The 22,470-nt window shown below is 34.5% G+C and overlaps 1 protein-coding gene across 13 annotated transcripts in view; it reads right to left on the bottom strand.

Annotated features, from left to right (window-relative positions):
- Positions 1-22,470, bottom strand: part of BAZ2B (bromodomain adjacent to zinc finger domain 2B) — a 162,285-nt gene that overhangs the window by 28,592 nt on the left and 111,223 nt on the right. For 10 of the 13 annotated variants that reach the window (XM_062578291.1, XM_062578298.1, XM_062578294.1 and 7 more), the window contains 10 exons: positions 22,074-22,182; positions 21,705-21,806; positions 12,543-12,753; positions 11,256-11,348; positions 11,066-11,127; positions 7,813-7,878; positions 6,670-6,735; positions 6,403-6,447; positions 6,129-6,155; positions 4,854-4,919 (listed from right to left, as the gene is read on the bottom strand). In XM_062578291.1, the coding sequence (XP_062434275.1) occupies positions 4,854-4,919; positions 6,129-6,155; positions 6,403-6,447; positions 6,670-6,735; positions 7,813-7,878; positions 11,066-11,127; positions 11,256-11,348; positions 12,543-12,753; positions 21,705-21,806; positions 22,074-22,182 (847 nt within the window). The remainder of the gene's footprint in view (positions 1-4,853; positions 4,920-6,128; positions 6,156-6,402; positions 6,448-6,669; positions 6,736-7,812; positions 7,879-11,065; positions 11,128-11,255; positions 11,349-12,542; positions 12,754-21,704; positions 21,807-22,073; positions 22,183-22,470) is intronic. The other 3 variants (XM_062578297.1, XM_062578302.1, XM_062578303.1) reach the window with 1 other exon arrangement.

The following is a 22,470-nucleotide window of genomic DNA, read 5'->3' as shown; positions in this document are numbered from 1 at the left end:
CATAGAATTTGGCTTTAAGTGAGCAAGCAACAACTCAATTAATTGTTTCTCCAGTATCTCCAGTACAAAGAATAACTGAACATTAGAGTTTCATGTTACAGAAAAGTCCCTGATTCTGTTAATGTTGGTAGCATCAAAATCACCATTTTTATCACCAGTATTAATTTAAAAGATTAAGGACACACACAAAAATCACAGCAGAACATAAAAGCCAAAAATTCTTTCACAGTAGCAGCAAATAATGTATTTAGACTCTTGAGGTAACTGTTACCACTTATCAAAGCAATCTGTGTCAGGAACAAATTTCAGATTTTAGTTTATAAAAACTTTATCATGAAATCATGCCATTAATTTTCCTTTCCAGTTTATCTTACAGAATACCATACCCTTTCAGAACAACTAGGAAGATCAGAAACAATTTAAGCCAATTTCTCAACAAAGACTAAGAGGCACTAACCCTGAACTTCTTCCTTGCACCTATTATTTTATTCCATTCTTTTGGCCTGTGACTTTCATTTAAATTCATGACTGTCTGAGAAAAACACTTTTACAATTTCTCAACAACTACACACTATAATGGTAATAACTATTTCAATTACATAACTACTTGTACTTCATTAATGTCACCATACTAATGTCTTAGTATTTCATATAGAGAACTACAGCAGAACAAAAGAAATGACTGATAACGTTTGAGCACTGATATTCCCTCTTAAGATAATATCAGGGTTAAATCTGAAGAGAGCAGCAGGACCAGTTGAGATATAAACTAGTTCATGATGGTCTAATGCTACCCCTCTGTGTAATTTTACTATATCTTTTTATTCTTACAGTCTATAAAGCAATACAAGCTATTTCATCCTTTCAAATCAATGAGGTGAAAGTATTCCTTGAGATGTTTTAACTAGTAACACTTTAATTATTGCAATGTAAGCTAAATAAGCAGGATACAGCATTCCTGCAAACCAGACTTTTTCTCAAGCTACCTACCCCAGTCATTAACATAAGCAATTTTGTTACAGCTGTTGTTCTCGGCCACGTCTAATGACTTTTGCACTTTTCCCATATTGCCCTCTGCATCCTTCTAATGAGTTATCTATGTGACATGCAAGTGCTATACCTGTATATGATTTAGTCTGTTACAGGAGTTCTTGATTTGTTGCAAAATAGTTTAGAATTTTTAAAAGATATATTCTCATTGTTACACAAAAATTCATTCATGAATACAAAAATCACTGCTGTTTCAGTGTGTGCAAGGAAGCATATACACTCAGTTTTCAATCACTCTATGCGTTGTTCTACAGCAGTGAGCTGACCTGAGCTTTCGTGAAGACAGCAAGAGCTGTTTTCTCAGTACTTGAGTTGGAGGCTCTTCCTACAGGTGTTTTCCCAATCAAACCTCCTTCTGACATGTTTTGGAACTAAAGGCTGGGATTTCAAGAAAGCATGGAGTATAGAAATCTGATTATTTTGTTGTTATACCTTTCTGTAGATATGCCTAATTAATTTTACACTCCACATTATTTTGAATATGGAAGTAATCCTAAAAATACACACAAATTTTAAGAACAGATTTTTTTCCCATGATTAATCTTCAATATCAACTGTAGTTCCAGAAAACCATAATAACAGTTTAAAGCATAGTCTATAACAATTTTTAGATGATTTTTTTTTCTTTTTGTTTGAAATATGACTAAGTATTTGAAATGTAACAAGGGAATAAAATGTATGAGAAATTATTTTGAGGATTTACAGTTAAAAGAAATACATCAGCTGTATTATGACTATTCTAGTTATTCTACACAGTTAAACTGTGTACCTGACAAGAAGGTCTGATGTACCTTGGATAAAAAACACTACCTAAGGATATTTAGTTCAGCTTGTCTTTAAAGATCAAAACTTAGGGTTGAGAACTAAAACTGGAAAAGTTACTGCAACCCCTTTTAACTTCCGTATATATTGGATCTGCTGTTCAGCTGATCAATATTATTCACCAGCTTGGCCTCTTATGAAAGGGAACTATTCCAGGAATTTGGAATAGTATGCCTATGGCCATCCTGGGAAATCCTTTATATATTCTTATCACCTTTCCTGACTACTCCATAGTGGTTTCTGACACCTCAGGTGGAAAAAATTCATGCATACATAAAAAGCCAACACAAGGTCTCTGCATCATTAAAATTACAGTGAGACTGAAAAGGCAGAGATTATTTTGGAGAGGTGTGAGTTCAACCACAGAGAGCTCTATTCAACATATTTTAGAAGGACAACATTGCCACTGAAAGGTCAAGAATGTTCCTCAGAAATACTTGTCTTGGCAAGGCGATACAAACTTCTTTCCAGTTTCTTTTGCAGTTTTGAGTACCTTCAAGTGGATTAGGGTTTCTCTCCTTCAGATGAGCAGCTACTTAGGAGATAGTCTTCTAGCCTGACACTCTCCCGTGCTGCATCCATCCTGCAGTCTCTGCTGAGTCCCTTCTTCAGTGAAAGAAGAACTGGTAGCAAAATGGATTCATTTCCTTCCAATTACATCTTATGAGATGATAAATTGGACATATGCTTCCACTCCCATTTACATAAGCACTAGCATATCCTGACTCCAGAAACAGGCCTCTCAAGACAGCTACTATGCAGATCTGGGGCTCCTGGAGGAATCTCCCCCCCAGACATAGAGACAGGATGCTCTGCAAAACCCTAGAAGAGGGAGTGTCACACTGCAGGGCACTCACCCACTGCAAGACATCTGTAGAGCCATACTGCATACTAAGTCACTGGGGATCACTTGATTCAGAGAGAACAGGTTTACTCAAATAGATATAAGGTAGCAGATACACAATGGGGTATTGCAGAAATTTGACCTAAACTGTAGTCTTACAGACTGTATTTACAGGGAGTCCCTCGTACACTCTTTCTGCCTTCAAACAAACCTATAGGGATTTCTGAAACTACTAGCACAACAAAAGTTGAGTGAAATTCACATCTGCACAGATGCAGCTTAAGCAACTCTCCCATCTGTGCGACCACAGGAACTGAATAGATCTTTGGATGATCAGACAACTTGTTTTGCAAGTGTTAGTACAGCATGATTTTAGTTCTTTTCCCCATAAAAAACAGTGGTTCTACAGGGCAACTTCTGAAATGAAACTGTTATGACATTACTCTATAATGCAAAATAATTCCTATGAAAAGATGGAGAAGGAAATTGGCTACCTTGATGTGAAATCTGATGTATTATTTTAAAATAACAACCACTTAGTAAGATTCAATGCATCATTCAAAGGTCTCCAGATATTTTGGGGGGGGAGTAGGGTGAGGTGGGGTATGTGCTTGTATTCCAAGAAGTTGCTGGCCAAAAGAAATTGCGACTTCTCAAATGAAGCAGATCAAGTTGATCACATTGAGACTCAAGATTTTCTAAAACTACAGTGACCTAACAGTTTTATCCTGTTTCTATCATCTCTTAAGTACAGCAACCAGAGTTTCTTCAATTATAAGTATGATAATCCATTGAATTATAAGAATCATTTCCATTCTGAAGTACATTAGAAGGAAGAGTGTAACTCAGTTGTCTGACAGACACCCGATTTAACAGCTCAGTTTTATTTAATCTTTAGCATTTATTCCCATAATAAGCATAGGTTATGAGGTCCTTCTGTGATATATTAAATTGATAAAATGTATATATAGTCACTAGAAATACTGAGGAACACTCACCAAAACTAGAGAGTAGTCATTTATGAAATTATTGTATTTTCAGAAAGAAAACATATTAAAAAACCCTGATGATTTAGATGAAGAATACAAAAAACAGCAAGAAAGTTTGAAAATTTTTTTTATGAGTTTAATGTTGCTATAGAAAAAAGAAAACAGATTAAATAGTTAGATCCTAGACTAAGACAGCTAAAATGATTATATATCAAACAAAACAGATGCATTTTGGACTTTAACCCTCTCTATCCCTTGACTCAGAATTTCTGGCTAGTTTATATATGTGTGTGTATATATAAGTATATTAAAACAAAAGAAGAAATTAAATATGTGGGTTTTGTAGCTCAGTAATACCTTCTATTATCTGAGGGAGAAAAAATAAATTTATTAGGGATTAAAAACCATCTGCCTGGTCTTGCAGTGGTCCAAATTTAGACTCATTTAGAAAACCTGCACAGAAAAAAAAATCTATTCTGTTTCTGCTTTCTACCAACGAAAAATCAAACATCCCCTCCCACACCCAGAAAGCATCATAGATTTTATAAAATCATACTATATAACATTTATTTTCCCCAAATTTTTAGACTCCTCAGATCTTATGTCATAATAGTATACAATTTTTGAGGCGTCATCTAACCTGGAAAAATAAGTTTGTAGAAAAACAAAACTATAATTCATTTAAAATATTTTTTTCCATAGTAACAATGACCAGCTTATGCATTTTAAATATTTTTATCCATCTTCTGCAAAAATGTAGTTTAGCGATGTATTAATTTTTTTAATATATAAATCACATTCTAAAAGAATTAGAATTGTCCAACAGGCCAAGACAAAAATGCACAGACTGAAGATGCGTTTTTAAGTCAGGATAACTACAGAGAAAAACCTGTTCATCAAGTCTGATTTTCACAACCTACACAAGTCAGTATGATTAGGTCCCTACTGTCATACCAATGAACAGGAAGAAGAGGAGAAAAAAATTTCCTTGTAGGGAAATGCTAAAGACTCTAAAGTAACTAGGCAGTTATTGGTTTCTTGACACATCACTTCTTCATAAATACAGGTAAATCAAAAACATAGCTCTTCTACAGATCACTATCAAATAAAAATACTAAAATTTCATACTTTCAGAGGTTAATACTCACTTCTGCTTTTTTACGTGCTTCCATGGCTTTCATAAGCATCATATGTTGTCTTCTCCTCTCTCGTTCCTATTGAATCAGATAAGATTAGAATAAAACTCATACGCATTTTCGTATCAGTAAAAAACGCTGAATATAAGTTTAGCATTAATAGACAGGTCACAGTAAATACTAAATATAGGACAAGAATGGCCAAGTCTGTGCATGTTTTAGTTCAGGTTTAGAAAGCAAATACAAGAACAATCAAAAGCAAAAAGGTAAAGCAATGAACATGGAGACAGTGTAGAACAGAAGCATACAGATTTACTTATGGTCAGTTGTGATGCTCCTTCGTAAGCTGGCAGAACACAAAGCATAATGGTTGGCTGGAACAGGTCAGTTACCTTACATCTGCTATTAGGGAACTTGCAATTTACTTAATAAATAGCCAATTGAGCAGAAATTTTAAAGTGGTCATTTTAAAATTTTCTGAATATTGACATCTTAAAATCATTCTGGCTTCATTTTTGTAAGTAAACAGTAAATTAATATGATGATTTTCTCAGCTCTTTGTCAGTTTTAATCAAGCTGGCAGGGGTGCATATACATACACAAGGACACTTGCATTTACTGATGCTTGTCCCTCAATAAATTACATTGACGATTTCAAAAACAGTAAGAAGATATAGTCTAAAGAATTAAATATGTTTTTTCTACCCAAGAAGCTGTAGAGTAAATCTTGGTCCCAGTAAAGGCTACAGGAACTTTATCATCTACTTCGGTAAGGCTAGGATTACATTTTAATGGTTCATTGTCTAATTTACATATTAACCACTGATTGAAAGCTAGTCTGCTCAGTAATCTACAAACTTGAAACACAATCCTAATTTTTATAGTAGGTCAATTCAAATTATACTTTAAAATTTTGGATTGATTCCCAGTGAATGGGACAAAATTTGCAAAAAATATTCAAGTGACTACCCAATAATTTTGCATTATTTAAACCTTGATTTCATACAGTTGTCCAATTTATGTTGGGACATCAGTAATGTAGATTTCCAGTTAAAAACCTCATTTATACATTGCCATTTCAATTTCTAAGAACATTTGAGCCACATCTTACTTTTTTTTCTTAATAGACGATACAAGCAGATGTATGCAATGCACTGTGCTGTAAAGCCATGCAGCAGTATGTAATATGACAGCAGCCAGTGCTACATTTTATGCATTGCTATGACAACCATATCACAACCAAATCACAATGCGGTGTTAGATGTACAAAAATAAACATACCCATACCATATCTAGTCTATGCCTCTCCAACTCCTGGTAGAAAGAGTTGGTACAACATTATGAAACAGAAATCACAAAGTCATAAAACCATTTTATAACTTCCCAAGAGATCCCAATACCAAAGCAAAGCAACAAATCATAAGATGAAAGAAAAATTGTGCATAAATCAAACCCAGAAATTTTAAAAGGACATATTTTGAAGATTTGTTTTCCCCCAAATAGCTTAAGGATTAGTTTATAATTAGCAATCCGCTGTTTTGGCAGCTGAATGCGTACCAACCTGATGCTTCAGCAGAATAGCTTGTTGCCTTCGCATCTCTTTTTCCTTAAACAGAAGAACAAAAGTGTTTTTAAAATATCTAACAATATTTACTTGCCAAGATGTACATGCCTTCAACCCCCATTCAGTACACATCTGATTTTTTAAAAAAGTTTTTTTTTTTATTCTTTATTCCCATAAACCAACCATAAAGGAATAATAGATCAATATATATTATGCATCATAACTTAGTTCTTATTGTAGGAAAAAAAGCTCATCTAAACTAACCTTGATTCTTTTTTCAGCCTCCAGTAATTTGGCATTTGCTGCTTCTTCCTTCTTTTTCTTTTTCGCCTGTGCATGCAAAACAGGTCTTAAGATCAAGCAATAGTACTACCACAACGTGGAAATACCACTAGAAATAAAGCTACAGGCCTCGCAAAGTGCAAAACAGCATCACATGTTAAGTGTATAATGTAACTCATTTCTTCCCCATTAATCATTCATTTACTTTCTCAGATCAAGTCAGAATTTTTAAAGTCCCCCACAAAATAGCTTCACTTTGGTACTGTAACTAAATTAATATTCACAGAGACTATAAAATAATAACTATAAAATAAATGGCAAAAAGATTAAAATGTTTATTTTTACATGATAGGAGACCTGAAAATTAGCAATCAACAATTTTAAGATTTCTTATTTGAAAATGCACATTTGTTGTGATTTGGTAAGTTCAATTAGAGCCAAAACAAAACTATCTAAGAGTACATTATGTAAAAGTATTCCTAAACATGAATCTCTATCACAATCATTACCCATTACAGACAACTAGGATCAAGAAGAAATCTGTTGTCAGATAGATCAGAAAGGGAAATCTGAAACAGAAATCTTGAATTTAAATACCTTCAACTTAGTTATACATGGCATGGATTTATAATATGAAGCAAACATTTATAATCTGGAAAGATTTTTGTTTTGTTCTGTTTTTAATAAAACCAATATGATGCTGTTCAAAATGATGTTAAGTATTTTGTTAATTAAACCTATTTTAATTCATGTAACATAGATACTGTTTACATATCATAATCTTGCAAGTCTGTAATTGTTCAAGTTAAGAACTTTACTGTACTTTTTGCAGCAAATAAAATTATTTGCATATAAAGTCAGGAACACATGCAAACATTCACAAGATTTGAGTCCCAGTTAATAAATGGATTAACGTTCTTGGATTTGACATACAGTGAGGCATTCAAAATTTGATTTTGAAAGAACAAAGAGATTTAAAGACAAATTTTTGAACAGACATTTTGAATCCATGTTGTTAGACTTGTTTTATTTAATTACATTTCTAACTGTATGTATGATTAATAAAAAATAACATTCTTTAAAATGCCAAAACAAAATAAATTATATTCCAGCCATTATTTCTACCTCTAGAATTTGCTGAGCTCGAAGTTCTTTCTCCATTCTGATTTGCTGAATTCGCTTAATTTTTTCCTACAAAGGGAAGAAAGTTATTTTTAAAAATAATATAAGAAAATTTTTACAAATAATATAAAGAAAGTAAATTTATTTTTACATTAACAGAAAAAATAGCAAGTGTATACACATATTTCCTGTTGCTGAGTCTCACACACATTGCAGTCAATTGTTTCTATATAATAAAGCATGTTTAAAATTTTTACTAGCATTAGATGATGCCTGCTATATTCCTGACAGTACTGATGCTCAGAGTTTTGCATAGATGCTCATGTTTTAAGCAGTCATATTACTACTTTTAATACCTTTTAGGGAACCAGTATAATGACAATACAAGTAAGGCAACAGTGCCCAAATTCTAGCTGGCAGTGGCAAGGCTATTTAGGAATGGATGGAAATAGGAGCTGTAACATAAAAAAAAAAAATGCAGTGGTTTCAATGGCATCTCTTTGGAATGGAGATGTGAGGGTGTGTAAAACACCATTTTCTGCCTTGATTCTAGCAGCCTTTCAGCTGATTATGGTCCTGGATCCAACAAAGAGAACTGAGCATTGAGAAACTCAAAGCATTTGGTCTGTCTGCCACATGCACCATGAATGGAATATTTGCACTTAACTGTGTATACTTTGGTTTCCCAGGCTTTTAGAATACCAAGATGGTTAAACAGTGATGTCCCAAGTTTGTATTAAGAACTTCTTAGTAGTCTGTGTAAAACTACTTCCTCACAACAACCGCTTGAGGCACAATGAGTAGAAAAGCACCTTTATGAAGAGAAGTGTTTCTATACAGCCAGATGGACCTGCTGCTATTTTAACAGCAAACCCAGCAAAATCCAGGGCACAGCAAGACTCTGCATACTGGGAGGCCTAAATCACAAGCCAGAAGAAGAGCTCAGTACTCCTCTCTGTAATAACAGACATTTTCCCAAAAGTGAGGGTAAAACTCCTCTGTACAGAAAACATTGCTTTCTAATGAGCTAGCCTGAGACGGTAGAAACATGCACTACTCCTATAAAACTAAAAATAACTCCCTAAGAAAAGATAATCTGAAGTATTTAACAGAAAAAAAAGAGTAGTCACAGAAAAGAAAGATGAAAAAAATTTCCTAAAGAATGGAGCTTCAATACAATGAGACCTCAGGAGGCACTACAAACTTAATGCAAAACTTACAAATTCTTGAAACTGTTAGGAAATCCAAAGTAACACAAACTCATTGAGCAAATTCATTCATACAATCCTTGTTCATACAGAAAGTTTAGGGGTTTTTTACTTTCAACAAGCAAGATGCAGAGTATGGACCTTCAGCTAATGTAAACCTCAATTCTACTTAGAAACAGACCTAAACAAAAGCTGGAGCATGTTCTAGCATCTCTATCACATGAAGGCTAGAGTTAAAACAGAACAAAATTTTCAGTAGAGTTCAGAACTAGCTTAGAGAAGAAAAGAAGCACCTACATATTGGAATCATAGAAGTTTTATCCCTGTTTCACCATCATGGAACATAGTGACAATAAATGGGGTCTTGATTTGATATATTGACTAATTAAGCAATTCCTGTTGTCTGCACACTTAAAAAGGTAAGGATTGGTTTATAAAGTCAGTGAGATATGAGTGGATAAAAGCCCAATACTTACCAAAAAAAAGGGTAGAGGGGTGGGTATGGTATTTGCATAATTTGTCTCTCTTTTACAAGTACAGGCTACCTTCGAAAGTGCATAACTCTGAAGTTATGATAATCTACAAAAGTATCACTCTTAGGCGATAGGGTAACAATTTCTAGCCCACTCTCTATTATGTTGAGCACTTTCTCCATACAAATACAAATAAATACAATATTAGTTACATTTCTACTTCCAGTTTCTATTCCTGGGATACTTAAGGTAGAGTGCAATAAAAAAAATTTTGGTTAAGTACTTTATTAAATATGTATGATGGGTTTTAATAATTATGTTTCAAAGATGTAAAAGGCCTTTGTATTTTCACTGGCTTTCTTAATATCTCAGGATGCCACTTACAGGCAAAATAATGAGATCTGTTTTTCTAGTTATATTTCTAAATGGCAAGATGATGAGATCACACATTATTTTATCATTAATTGCTCCGTAAGGCAAAAATGCAGACATATTTTGGTTTGCTTACTTTCCTATGCAATCTGAATGTTAGATGTAAATATTCTATAGAGATCTAAATTAGGCAAATTAGGAACAAGGTTGAGCAATCTTCCAACAGAAGTCCCTTTCTAAAAATAAGTCAGTCAGCTGCGAAACAGAATTACTCAGCAGTGCAGAGTGACATTATTTTATAGCTACTGTTTATACAGAGCCTAATAGAAAAGGATGATGAGTCAGAACTGAAGCTCCAAGATATATAACTAAAATCATCTTCAGAAAATACACAACTGAACTGCTATAGAAATAGACACCAGTCCTAGACTAAAGCAAAGACACTACACCACTGAATGTCCCACCAACATTTTCCCTGGCTCGGACTTCAGCTGTAGCCTCTATAAAAAACATGAGGTATTTTATACGAGAGAGAATGGAATGTTGGTGTAGTTAATGCAGTGGAAGTCAGCTTTGGAATCCTCTCTTCCAACATCCAAATTTCAGAACTTTTTTTCAAAATTTAAAATGTTCATTATATTATATAACAATTAAAAATCTGCTTCCATAAGTAGCCTCATCTAATAAAGTTTATACAAGGACATTCTCCCTCTTGTTGGAAGCATTTGCTGTAACAGTATTTAACAATACCTGTAGGTTTAAAAATATGCATTAATTCATTGGCATACTGAGATAAAACCCTTTTTGCAATCAACCTAAAACTGTTGACAGACAGCAAGAATCACTGAAGAAACCAAGTACACTACTATTCCTACGAACAGATATACCATTATTTGTTTGCATGGAAACAAATAACATGACCATATCACTATCCTGTAGTAGCAGTTTTTCCATTTCTTCAATATTGCCTAACAATTACATTATGCTGGGAGGTTTAAACCAACATGGACAAGATTGAGGTGTTCTGACAACATGAATAACTGTGCAATTTAGACTTTTACATGTATGCTCTTTAAAATTAGATTTAAAATATTCACATTGTAATAAGCACACCTAATAACTTACCAGATAATGTAAAAAAGAAAAAATAAATCAAAACATAATAAATTTAAAGAGCCTCTTTAGTAATCACATAAAATTTACCTGCTGCTTCATTATCTTTAGCTGTTCTTTTTGCTTTCGTTTTTCTTCAGCTGCCATAATAGCTAAGGGTAAAGCAATAAATAAATACATACATAAATAAAAGAATTAGTTTCTGCAAAAAAGTAAATTCATATCAATAGTTTAAGTTCATCTGGAAGCATGCATAAGCTTTCCTAATTCTGATACCTACCCTGCTGTTTTTTCGCTTCTTTGGCAGCTCGAGCTTGTTCTTGCTTCTGGAGTTTTCGCAACAGCTTTATTTGTGCTGCTTGTCTAGCTATTTCTGTGACAAAAAGGAAATACTAAGTTCATGAAAACAGTGCTGTCTAACAATATAGTTATAGCTCTTTATCCCAGACACTCTTATGAGGTAAGAAGATGACATCTAACTACCAAAATACCTTTAGGGGAATTTCATATATACATATAAACACACACACGTATGTATGTATGTATATAGTTATATACATATATATACACACACATATATACATACATACATGCGTATGTGTATATATATGTATATATAATATATATTTTTAGTTATATACATACACACACAATATAAGTGTGTCAACCCTGATGTAGCATCAACCCTCACAAATGAACATGGGTATTTTCTACATGAAAGAATGTGTAATTTTTGGAAGAAAAAAGTTCTCTATTAAGTAACAGCATCAGGTTAAAAGTGGTGCTTCATTTTAGAATACATTTCTTCTTTCCTTTAAAGTATAAAACAGTCATTCCAGGTACTAAAACAACATTTTATTCAGAAGTATGGAATTACTAGTTTCCTTACAAATTTATTCATGTAATTATCTAATCCTTTTTTAACAATGCCATAAGAGATTGGGAATACAGTATTCTATAGTGCCAATACTAGCAGCTAGCCACTCCTTGCTAATTACTAACTTCCTGAAACATTCTGTCACTTTAAGTGAGAATATCTTAACGAAATTTGGGTACACTGTGACTTAGGATATCCATATGTTCCATGGACACACCAATGCAGAAAGCAGTAGGAAGGATACTCTACAGATTAAATTCAGGTTGCTAGTCAAAGAACTGAGGGTCAGGACCTCCATAATAGCATTCTGCAAAATTAGTAACTTCACTTTTGTTTGAGCTGAGTTAGGGGACTGGAAAGATCTGTTCGTTTTTGCCTGTTTAAAACAAAAACCACCCACAGTAACCAGAATACTGGATGTCTGCATTTTTAATTTTATAAATCTAAGTAACTATCGCTTAAGCTCTTAGACGTGTGCATGCACACCCGAACACTTCTCCTTTTGAATCATATATACATTTACTTGCCCTGTAACAAATAAGACAAAAAAAAATGCCAGAAGCATATAGGCTTCCAAAACAGAATTGCTGCATATCAACACACAAGTGAAAGACATTACTCCTCTTTACAAAACTTAAGTCTCCATATACTGTTACATTCAGCTTGTGAAAGCAGAAATGTATTTCTTACCTTGAGCCTGTAGCTTTCTTAGCAGTTTTGCATCAGTGTTGTCTAGAAATTCAGCACTACCAACATTTGGAGGTCGGCCTTTGCGTCGTCTCATTCTTGATTCTTCTCTTGCATGCTGTCTGTCTGGATTTGGTGGTCTTCCTCTGCGCCCTTCCATAGCCCTGATACGGGGAATGACCTCCTCTTCCTTCAGAAGACACCACTGCACACCCTTTTAATTGACACATTTCACAGATGATATTATAAACACAGGGGAAAAGAAAATAAATTCACAACATATTTAACAGCCTAAACAGCACATATGTCTATATATGAAAATAAGTTATATATACAGTATTTAACATCTGTTAGAATATTTGGGTAGTAGGACATTTTGATGACACACAGAAGCTATATATTGAGAGCTTCTCCCTACAAAGCTTTTGTAAATTGTACTACTATGCACGATTTCAGATTTTATTTATTGACATACACAGTTATTACATAGCACATCTCTATTTCTTTTAATCAGTTCTTGATTAAATCACTAATTTCTCAACCCTTTAATAAAGTAGAAATATAGATCCCTCAATATGTCAATTTAAAAATAACTTCTCTACTCTTGTATAATCCATTGGTCAACATCATATGAAAGAACGTGACAAGCAATGGGTCTTCCAGTTCTTCATGTTTACAGAAACTTTAGCATACAGAAAAACCAAAAACAGTGGTTGGTTTTCAAACATTTGGGTGTTGGCTACATGAGTTTTATAGTAAGTAAACAAAAAAACGCTAACTCATTTTCATCTTGCAGTTTTCTATAATAGAATTTAATGTTCCAACCTTGAAAATTAATTTCTGAGCCAACATGAACTGAAAGTAACCAAAAGTTGTAATTTTTTATACTCTATCTACAGTCGTAACTGAAAGCTGTGGACACTATATTCTTAAACAAAACAAAGTATGCAGCAATAAATTCAACTTTTTTTCCTATTACTATTACTGGTTTTTGCAGAACTTCAATTTCAAATATTCAAATGTTTTGTTAATTCAAATATCTAATCAGTCTTCATATTGAAATAGTTTTATTTTAAAGTACTATGAAATAGTTTTATTTTAAAGTACTAGTATCATTGTGACCATGAATCAGAACAATAGCTCAATCTATGTGATCCTGTTTGAGTGAGCATGAGTGTTTCAAAATTGCAATACTTTTCACCACTTTCCTAAGTTTCGGAAAACCGTGGCAAAAAAATAGAAGCTAAGTAACTTTAAGGACTGCTTCATAATTTGACTACTATAGATCTGTCACAGATTTTCAAAATGTCTGCTAAACCAAGAATGAAAGCTAGTCACCTAAAAAAAACCCTCACACATTCATTAAAATGTGGTCACAAAAATAAATCTGCATTATGAAATTTTTCATATTAACATGCATAAATAATGAAATTGATTTTGCTGTACCATAAAATAAATTTTGTTTGCCTAATTTGTCAGTCTTTTAAGTCTTTCTGCTAATTCCTCAGAATGAATTAGAAATGTTTACTACAACATTCTGTAAAAGGAGTGGTTTCCTAATGAAACACAGAGATCCCAAGGCAGTTTATCAGCACACACAATGATACTTTTTTCCAAGTCTGAACTACTCCTAGTTAAGACCATCACAAGAATACATACCACATTTTACAGACCTTCCAAATGCCTATGTTATTAGCTATGTTCTAAAACACAAGGAGTTCTGAATTATGGTCATATTACTAAATGTAGAATGCGTCATTGCTAACGACTGCTTAATCCAAAATCATTACTTGTATGACTTTAATGGAAGCTGCTTAATCTTCTATCTTAAGACTTACTTAACTTGCAATTTATCACAGATTCAATTTGTATTGTTGAGCAATGTAAGCTGGATTTACTACTGTATTTCTTTATCACACACACCAACCTTCAACCTAGCAAATCGTATCTCTTTTAAGTGGCAGAGAAAAAGATTGAAAAACAAAATTCAAGGAACACAACGAAAAGAACCCATGGTTCAGGCACTTGAAATCCTGTAATTCCTGTAACAGAGACTTCTCTTCTATCTATATTTTTTATGGTCCATGATACCATGATACTAAATATGTGGTATTCTATCAGCACAAAAGTAAGACAGAGGTCTACAAGATGATTAGAGTCACAGGGATGATCAGCATGTATTGACAGTTGCCCAGTGTCTCCCAAATCAGATGCTAGAGTCAATGATCCAAAGCCGGTAGAAGCAAGGCTCAATAAGCCAAATATGTCATTGCAAGGAATGGAGAGTAGACTATTACATGTCCTGCCAAATGGGACCGTGGATGCCAGATTCCAGAAGTGTAAGAGGACTGGGACTGGGCAGGGGGGCGAATCTAAGAAAGCCATTAAGCGTCACAAACCACAGAAGACTGAGGAAATCCCCTTGGAAGCTGAGATAAGGGCAGGTGTTACCATATAGGCTCCTCCCTAGACGTCTAGCAACACCTGCTGCTGGAGACAGAACGTAAGACCCAACGCACTCTTCACTTACTTACACACCTTATATTCACTTATTTAATACAGCACTAAAGTCTAAAGACAAACATTTTAAAACGGCATAAATGAACAGTGCTTCACTGCAAAATCTGGTTTATGCTAGCCAAAAACCTAGTTCTGAGGCTAATTTGTCCAGTACTTTAAAATGAGAGATGAATTATTTGTTTTGGAAGAGAATACCTGAAGTACCTTTCCATCTTTCATGAACCATTACTAAAGACTGGCTGAGTCAGTAATCTTACTGAGACCTAGTCAGTAATTTGACTCAATCCTTAAACCAGTTGCATTCTCTGAACAACATATTTTTCAAACTGAGGAATCTGACTGTTGAGGAATCTGACTGTTGCATTTAAACTTACAAAGATAACACCAACTTTTGTGATAGCTTCATTGTTACAGTGGCTCAAATATGATGGAAAATGAGTCTTGTGATAAGAGAAGACAAACAGACTGCCTTTAAAATGAAATTTTCTTTCCTATTACCAATTTTTAATGTAAAAAAATAAACAGTAATATTAGTCCTCCTCTCGATGTGGTTTTTAGAAAGCATGCTTGGAGATTCTAGTCTCACACATCTAACTACGGACATTTCTCCTATGTTCAGGTTAGTAACAGTTAAATAAAATTCGTATTTTTAGAATTTGAAGTAGTATCAGACATGTATTATACTTAACCACTATACTATTAGATAATAACGCAGTTCTGCACTTAGAGCATGCTAAGATAGAAATACGCATTACAGGTCTGCGTGTAAGTGCTCCTCCAGCTGCACATGCTCAGGGCCAGTTATAAAAACCAGATCTCACAAAGATACTGACCAGTATGGCGAGGTTTTCAAAAGTGAAAATTAACTAATAATCTGTGTCTTGCGCTGAGATGTCTTGTAAAATCCAACCCAAATACATTTCTAATCAAAAAACGTACTATCTGATGTTCTGTTGGTCTGACAATATAAAAACAGAGGGTTGTGGCACAACACAGGGCATACAGTTGCTTAGGTATTAACAAGTTTCACTAGACAAAAACTAGAAAAAAAAATAATACTGCGAAACACTGCTTTTTCATTGAAAATCAACTGATGAAAATAAGAACTTAATTCAGCTTCTCACCTTCAGGCATCTACTGCCTACTGAAATACTCTACTGTACTCAGGATATTTGGCTCAGGCCCAGCAGCTGTGACACAGGAAATAGATGAGACCTGTGTCTTCTGAAGTTGAGGCTAGAAGAAATATTCAAAGGTATCTAGATAACTACATGTGGAAGCAGAATCTAACCCCAAGCTTGTTAACCAGACAAATGAACAAAACACATTCAGAAAGAAAAGCCTCACCCTTAATTTCAGTCTGTATTTATGAGAAAAGTAAAAAACAAATATTTTAAACTGAATGACAGAATTAAATAGGAAAATATTTTTAAGTAGGGTTTCTAGAAGAAGATCACTAACACCTTTAAAAATGTATAAGACTGGTTTTATAGTTGGCTGCTCTATATAGTATTTGAATTTTACCTCTGATAAACACTTCAGACTTTAATTATTCACTAAAAAGGTATCTATTAGCTTCACAACAGTAAACTTAAAAGGGAGAGACCTCTCATCTTATACTCTGCACTTGTTCTGAGGCAGCACCATAAATGAGAAATGGATAAAGACTCTGAAGTGAAAATGAGTCTTACTTGACACAAAGGAGATGAAACAAAGACAGCTTTAAGCAGTTTTCTCCTTCACTGGTTCCTGATTCAGCTAACCCCTTGGGCAAGCACACAGACATTTCAGAAAAAGATTTCCTTCCCCCCCCCCCCCCATTTTTTTTTTTTTTAACCACCTTTATGCAAAAGATTACCGGAAAAACAAGTCATGTTTACCCTGCCATAATCAACCTGAACTCAGTATCATGGGTTACTTCCAAAGAGTTACACCAGGTAAAAATGCCTGTATGTTTACCCTCACTGGAATGTCACCTTGAATTAAAATAGATTCGCAGGGAGTTGCATGAAGATTTGGATTTTCTGTAACTACATAAGACCCTATGAAGGTATTAATTGAAGTGTTAGGACTAGTACACAGCAGAGAATCATCCAAGAGTAAATCACTCCTTACAAGGATCTACAACCCCAACGCAGCTCAAACAAAACAATAATCCTCCTCAGTCCTGTCCGATGTATGTCAGCAATCACTAACATGCCAATCTATATTTAAAAAAATAAATATAGCAGAAGGCTTATTCATAGCCAGTGAATAAGTCTATAACTAAAGTTTAAATAAAAGTTCATACCACTGGGGACAAAAGTAGTGTTACTCCATAAAACAGGTTTTTTTTTAATAGCCATAGTCCTACCTTTCTTTTATCCCCCTCATTATTCCAAAAATAAAAACAGGTACGGAGTTTCTTAGTTTCTTGGAATTAAGATACTCCAAACACAGGAATGAAAAAATATCCTGTGTTTCAAATGTATATCTCAATTACTTATTTCATACGTTTAGTAACTTTGCATGAAGGTGCTTTACTCAAATTCATTTTCTAGTTCAAGTATCTTTGAAAAAAAAAGGTATCAGTTCAAAAACGCAGCGTATCTGTCAATCATATCAGTTTATTTCTAGAGGCTTAAATCCATTCTTACACTGCCCAAACAGGAATTGTTTCCTATGAGGAAAGAAAATGAGAGAATAATAAAAAAATTAGAAGATTAGGTCTTAGGTCTTAGTTCTACTTGAATCCAGAACACCTAACAGCACTAAGAATATGAATTTCTGCCTAGAAAATTTAGAAGAGAGTATTTTTTCTACAATTTATCAGAACACATCCAACAATCGGGGACACAAGGATATATTCTGTATCTACTGGATGTTGTAATTTAAATGTACTTCTGTTATCAAAATGACTAAGCCTCTGACGCATCTCAATTAACTTCGATGCTTAGAAAGTTTTTCACATCAAGTGTAGCATCCCACCACAGCGTGAGTATGATAGATTCTAGTGACTAGAATCTTTCTGGGCTGGAGCCAAATATGCTATTTGTGATGAATACCCTTCCTGCAATATGTTAATCACAGCCCGTAAGGTGCAGTAACACTCCAGAAATCTCTCTTCCGCTTGCTACTTCAGTGCAATGTTCTCATCCACATCACTCCAGTGTATAAGGCTCAGTGCCCCCTCCATCTCCTCACCCCACTTTCACATCTATCTCTAAAACATAGCTGTTTACAAGCCTCCTAGTCCTGTCAATCAATACCTGCTTTCCCAAGCTTTCTCTGCAGCCTATTTCGCAGCCAACTTCTGCCTGACATGCTGCTTTGCAGCCATGCTACACAAAGAGAAGCAAAGCTGCACAACCACTGGTCTGAACAAACCACACCATGGGAATTAAGGAACCTCCATCTGGTTGTCTGCTCACACACTGCCAGTATCAGAAACAAGTAACTTGCAAATTTTTGGCCTGCTATAGGCCATTCCGCTCTTCTAGCCCGCAGATAACTTTCTTTTCATTTTGTTCCATCTTTGAGCTCTTAAAAACTTATATAATCACTTGACATGTGTGCTGCACATCTCAAAAGACAACAGAAATATGCTGTGAAGAAAGGGAAGAGTAACTGAGAGATGCAGAGAACAACAGGGGCCAGAGTAGAAGCAGAAATCAAATTATTAGAAACAGTTCAAGAAATTCAGGAAGTTGATTATCATATACTGAGTGTTATAGTTGGGCAACTAAATAAAGTTGGTTAAAAAAGGTGGACAATCTCTTCATAAAGTATCAATATCACATATTACAAACTAGCAATCTGAGCACAGTTCAACTGTTTGCATTATTATCTGCAAACTATTATTGCAAAATATGGTACATAAAAGGTAAATAAATTTTAGCACATCTTAATCATAACAAGCTGTTGTTACTGACCTATTTTACTTAACTCCATTAAAAACATCTTTAAAGAATCAGAATTGGAAAAAATAATTACATATCCTAAAAAAAAATTCATTAAAGAAGGGACTGATAAATGAAAAAAATGAGGATAGTGAACTGTATTTTCGTCAAACCAAAACACATGCAAGGAACTTGCACTGTCTAGTGGGTAAATTATAGCTGATAACAGCCTACCAATTAACATGTAAATATTTCTACTTTAACAAATTGAGATTTTAATTCTGACTGAATCAAGAAATGGCATATTTGGACCCTCCTGCCAGCTAAGGATGAAAAACAGCAAACATTCAGAGTTTTGGACTGAACTTGAACAGAGTGTATTCTGTGACCTTGCTATCTCTTGCTGGTCAATATATTTAAAAATTAGGTAGTGTAACATCCATAGATTATCTTTAGCATAAGTCTATATGAAAAGACAGGTAGTGAAAGAATAACTAATTATGATCTTATCAAACACTGAATACATTAGAATTATGCTATATAAGTATCAGTAAGTGCACCATAAAATTAGAAGTAAAGAGTAGGCTTGCAAGCACATAGGCACAGACAAAAACAAAGACTGGAAAATATACCATATCACACTGAGGTAACAGAAACAAAGATACGCTACAACAACTAAGATGATGGTTTATGACAATGTAGTTACTGTGAACAAATACTGCTTTCAGAAAAGATGGAATTTCAAATATCCATTATATTACAGCAAGCATTTCCCTGGGTACTAAATAATGAAACTATTTACCTATAATTATTGTTCTCCAGAGTTAAGCATCCTCTATAGATGTGCTCTAATTATAATACCTTCAGAATGAAGATATTCCTAGGCCTCTCCCAGATTCTTAAATCATTCCTTCCTCCATCCCAGATGAGGGGAGCAACTCTGAATTGCAACCTCAGAAAACTGAAAATCAGTCCTGTCCCATCTGGGAATTGTAGTCATCTCCATGAAATGCACATACAGAACACGCAAGTGCAAGAATCTAGCTTTTATGCTTGAAATAAAGTGGTGAGAAACAAAAATGTCCTGATTAGGGGTTCAATCTCAACAGAAAACCTGGGTAAATTGACCAGAGCACCTCTGCCGTGTGACAGGCACGTGACAAGCTGTGAGCCTCTGTCAAGCAGCAAGCATGTTCTGCCCGGGGTGGCCTGAGGAGGGACTCACAAAGGGCTATGGAGCTGGGCCAGCTTTGGCAGCTGAACAGGTCAGGTCCCACTCACTCCTAACAGTGCACGAACACGGTCCCGTCACTGAAGTGCTCAGCTGTGTCACTGAAATATCTAACTGATCCATTCTGCCATTCCCGACAAAGTAGCGCTTCCCACTTCTTCGCTGCCCTCCTGGAGTCCCTTTCTATGAGTACCCTTTTCCTCTGCCTGCTTCTGCACAGAACTTACAATAACTATACCAGTACCAACTACAGCGAGATGTACAGTAACTTAGTACTGCGTATTACTAAGCTTGCCTAAGTGAACACGGCCCCTCCTCTATTGCTTCTCTCTAAAGGTTTACGGGATCAAAGGAAAGAAGCTGCAAATTGTCCCATAAATTACAGGAAGATGATAGAGATAACTACAGGGGACCACAAGAAATGAAGGAATATGGGAAACACACATGAGAAAGAAAACAGAGTAGAAAAAGAACAGATACCCTGACATTACGTTACGCTTCTAGTATTAGGAATTACTCGGATTAAGATTACTGAGGTGCATAATGAAGTTAATGAATACACGTACATATAATTTTTGGTTTATGAAGGCCAAACACAAAGGAGTTTTAAACAATGTTGCCAGGAATCAGAGAACATTAACTAGAAGTGGCTGCTTATCATGAACTGAGGCTATATTATACCTTTTAATTTCTTCTATGTAGATGTTACATATGCCCACAAAGTGTAACAACTACCTAGCGTGAACTAGGACAAGCATTCAAGGTTGCTGAAAGCATGACGTCTGTCCACATTCCTGCAGTAATATACACAAGACCCTTATCTTTTAAAATAGCAAATACATTCACAGATAGAAGTCCAAGCTTCCTTCACACACTATAATGAAATAGTAATGTGACCAAAGCAGAGTAACAAAGTACAGAACAAACATAATATTAACTTCTATACAATCTTAATCTTACTTATCCTTGTGTGGGCTCTCCACATAAAGTTTAACAGTTATATTGATGTAAGGTGTACTTGGTATACTCAGCATTGCTTCCTGTAAAAATCTAGCTCTTCAGGAAGATCAGAACAAACAGGTACTGAAATAGCTATATCAGATATATTATAAAGATGAATATATGAAGAGTGTGATGTAACACATAACGATTTTTTTTTATAAATACTGAGTTCATACAAAATAGTAATAAAAAGATTTTACTCAGAAATATCTGAGCATTTTCTGAGATAAAATACCTATCATTAAGTTTCTTCTTACTAGATATATCCAGGCTTAGAAGTGATCACAAGGCATGCTGAACACCTGCAACCTCCTACTGAAGTCACTGAGAGGTGAAGGCTTTCAACACTACCCAGGATCAGACCCTCAGCTTATCACAAGAACTACTATAAAAATCATACACAACTTTTAGAAGGAATTAGCTAAAAACAAGCAATGCTCCAGACTGCAGGAAAAAAAATAGTTGCTTTACTCCTAAATTTATTTATGTTACTGTCCCTTGGATCAAAAACTTTACTTTTTAAAAAGCAGATACCTGCGGTCCATCTCTGGCTTCATAGAAGTCACCCACTCCTATTTTTGCACTGAAGCTGAAATTGTCCCTTGAGATATCCATTATTCCATTTCTGCTGAGATACTGAAAAAATCACATATTTTTCCACTTCAGCTTGTAAATTATTACAACTCAGCTTTGATGTAAAGCTTTCTGAGTGTAATGTTTTGCATATTCTATAAAGTGAATATGCATTTTTAAGAGATCAAATCAGTAAAAAGTTGAGATACATTAAGCCTCACATCACAGGACATTTTTGAAATAAGGAACTTTATTGGAAGAAAAATCACATTTTGTATTAAGAGCATGCTTAGTAGCGTAAGAATCCAGAAATTTAGAAAACAAACCTACCTTTATTACTTCAGGATACTGTCTCAGCTTCTTTCCACAAGGTGCAAAATATGCTACTTCACCTTGAAGACGACCACCGAAGTTTCTTATTCGTGTTTCTCTTTGCCAGCTAGAATAATAAGAAATAGTTGCATACAACTTTTCTCTTTTTTTAATAATGTCAATTCAATAACTTTACATGAAAGATAAGAATCATATCTAAAATGTGACAGGGTATCAAAAACCATTTAGGCAAAAATAGAAACTTTCATTATGCAACTTAACCAAATTCTGAATACATATGGATTTATATCAAGCTATTTACATATTACCAGGTTTCTAACTACTTAGAACTGTATCTCTGGCACAACTATACGAGATCTGTTCAGGCTCAGATCTCAGATTTCAGATCAGGAAT

The sequence above is a fragment of the Rhea pennata genome, chromosome 6 (assembly GCF_028389875.1).
Source record: "Rhea pennata isolate bPtePen1 chromosome 6, bPtePen1.pri, whole genome shotgun sequence".
In the NCBI taxonomy this organism is placed as follows: Eukaryota; Metazoa; Chordata; class Aves; order Rheiformes; family Rheidae; genus Rhea; species Rhea pennata.
Note: the sequence above shows the minus strand (reverse complement) of the source record. Positions and strands in the feature narration are given on the sequence as shown.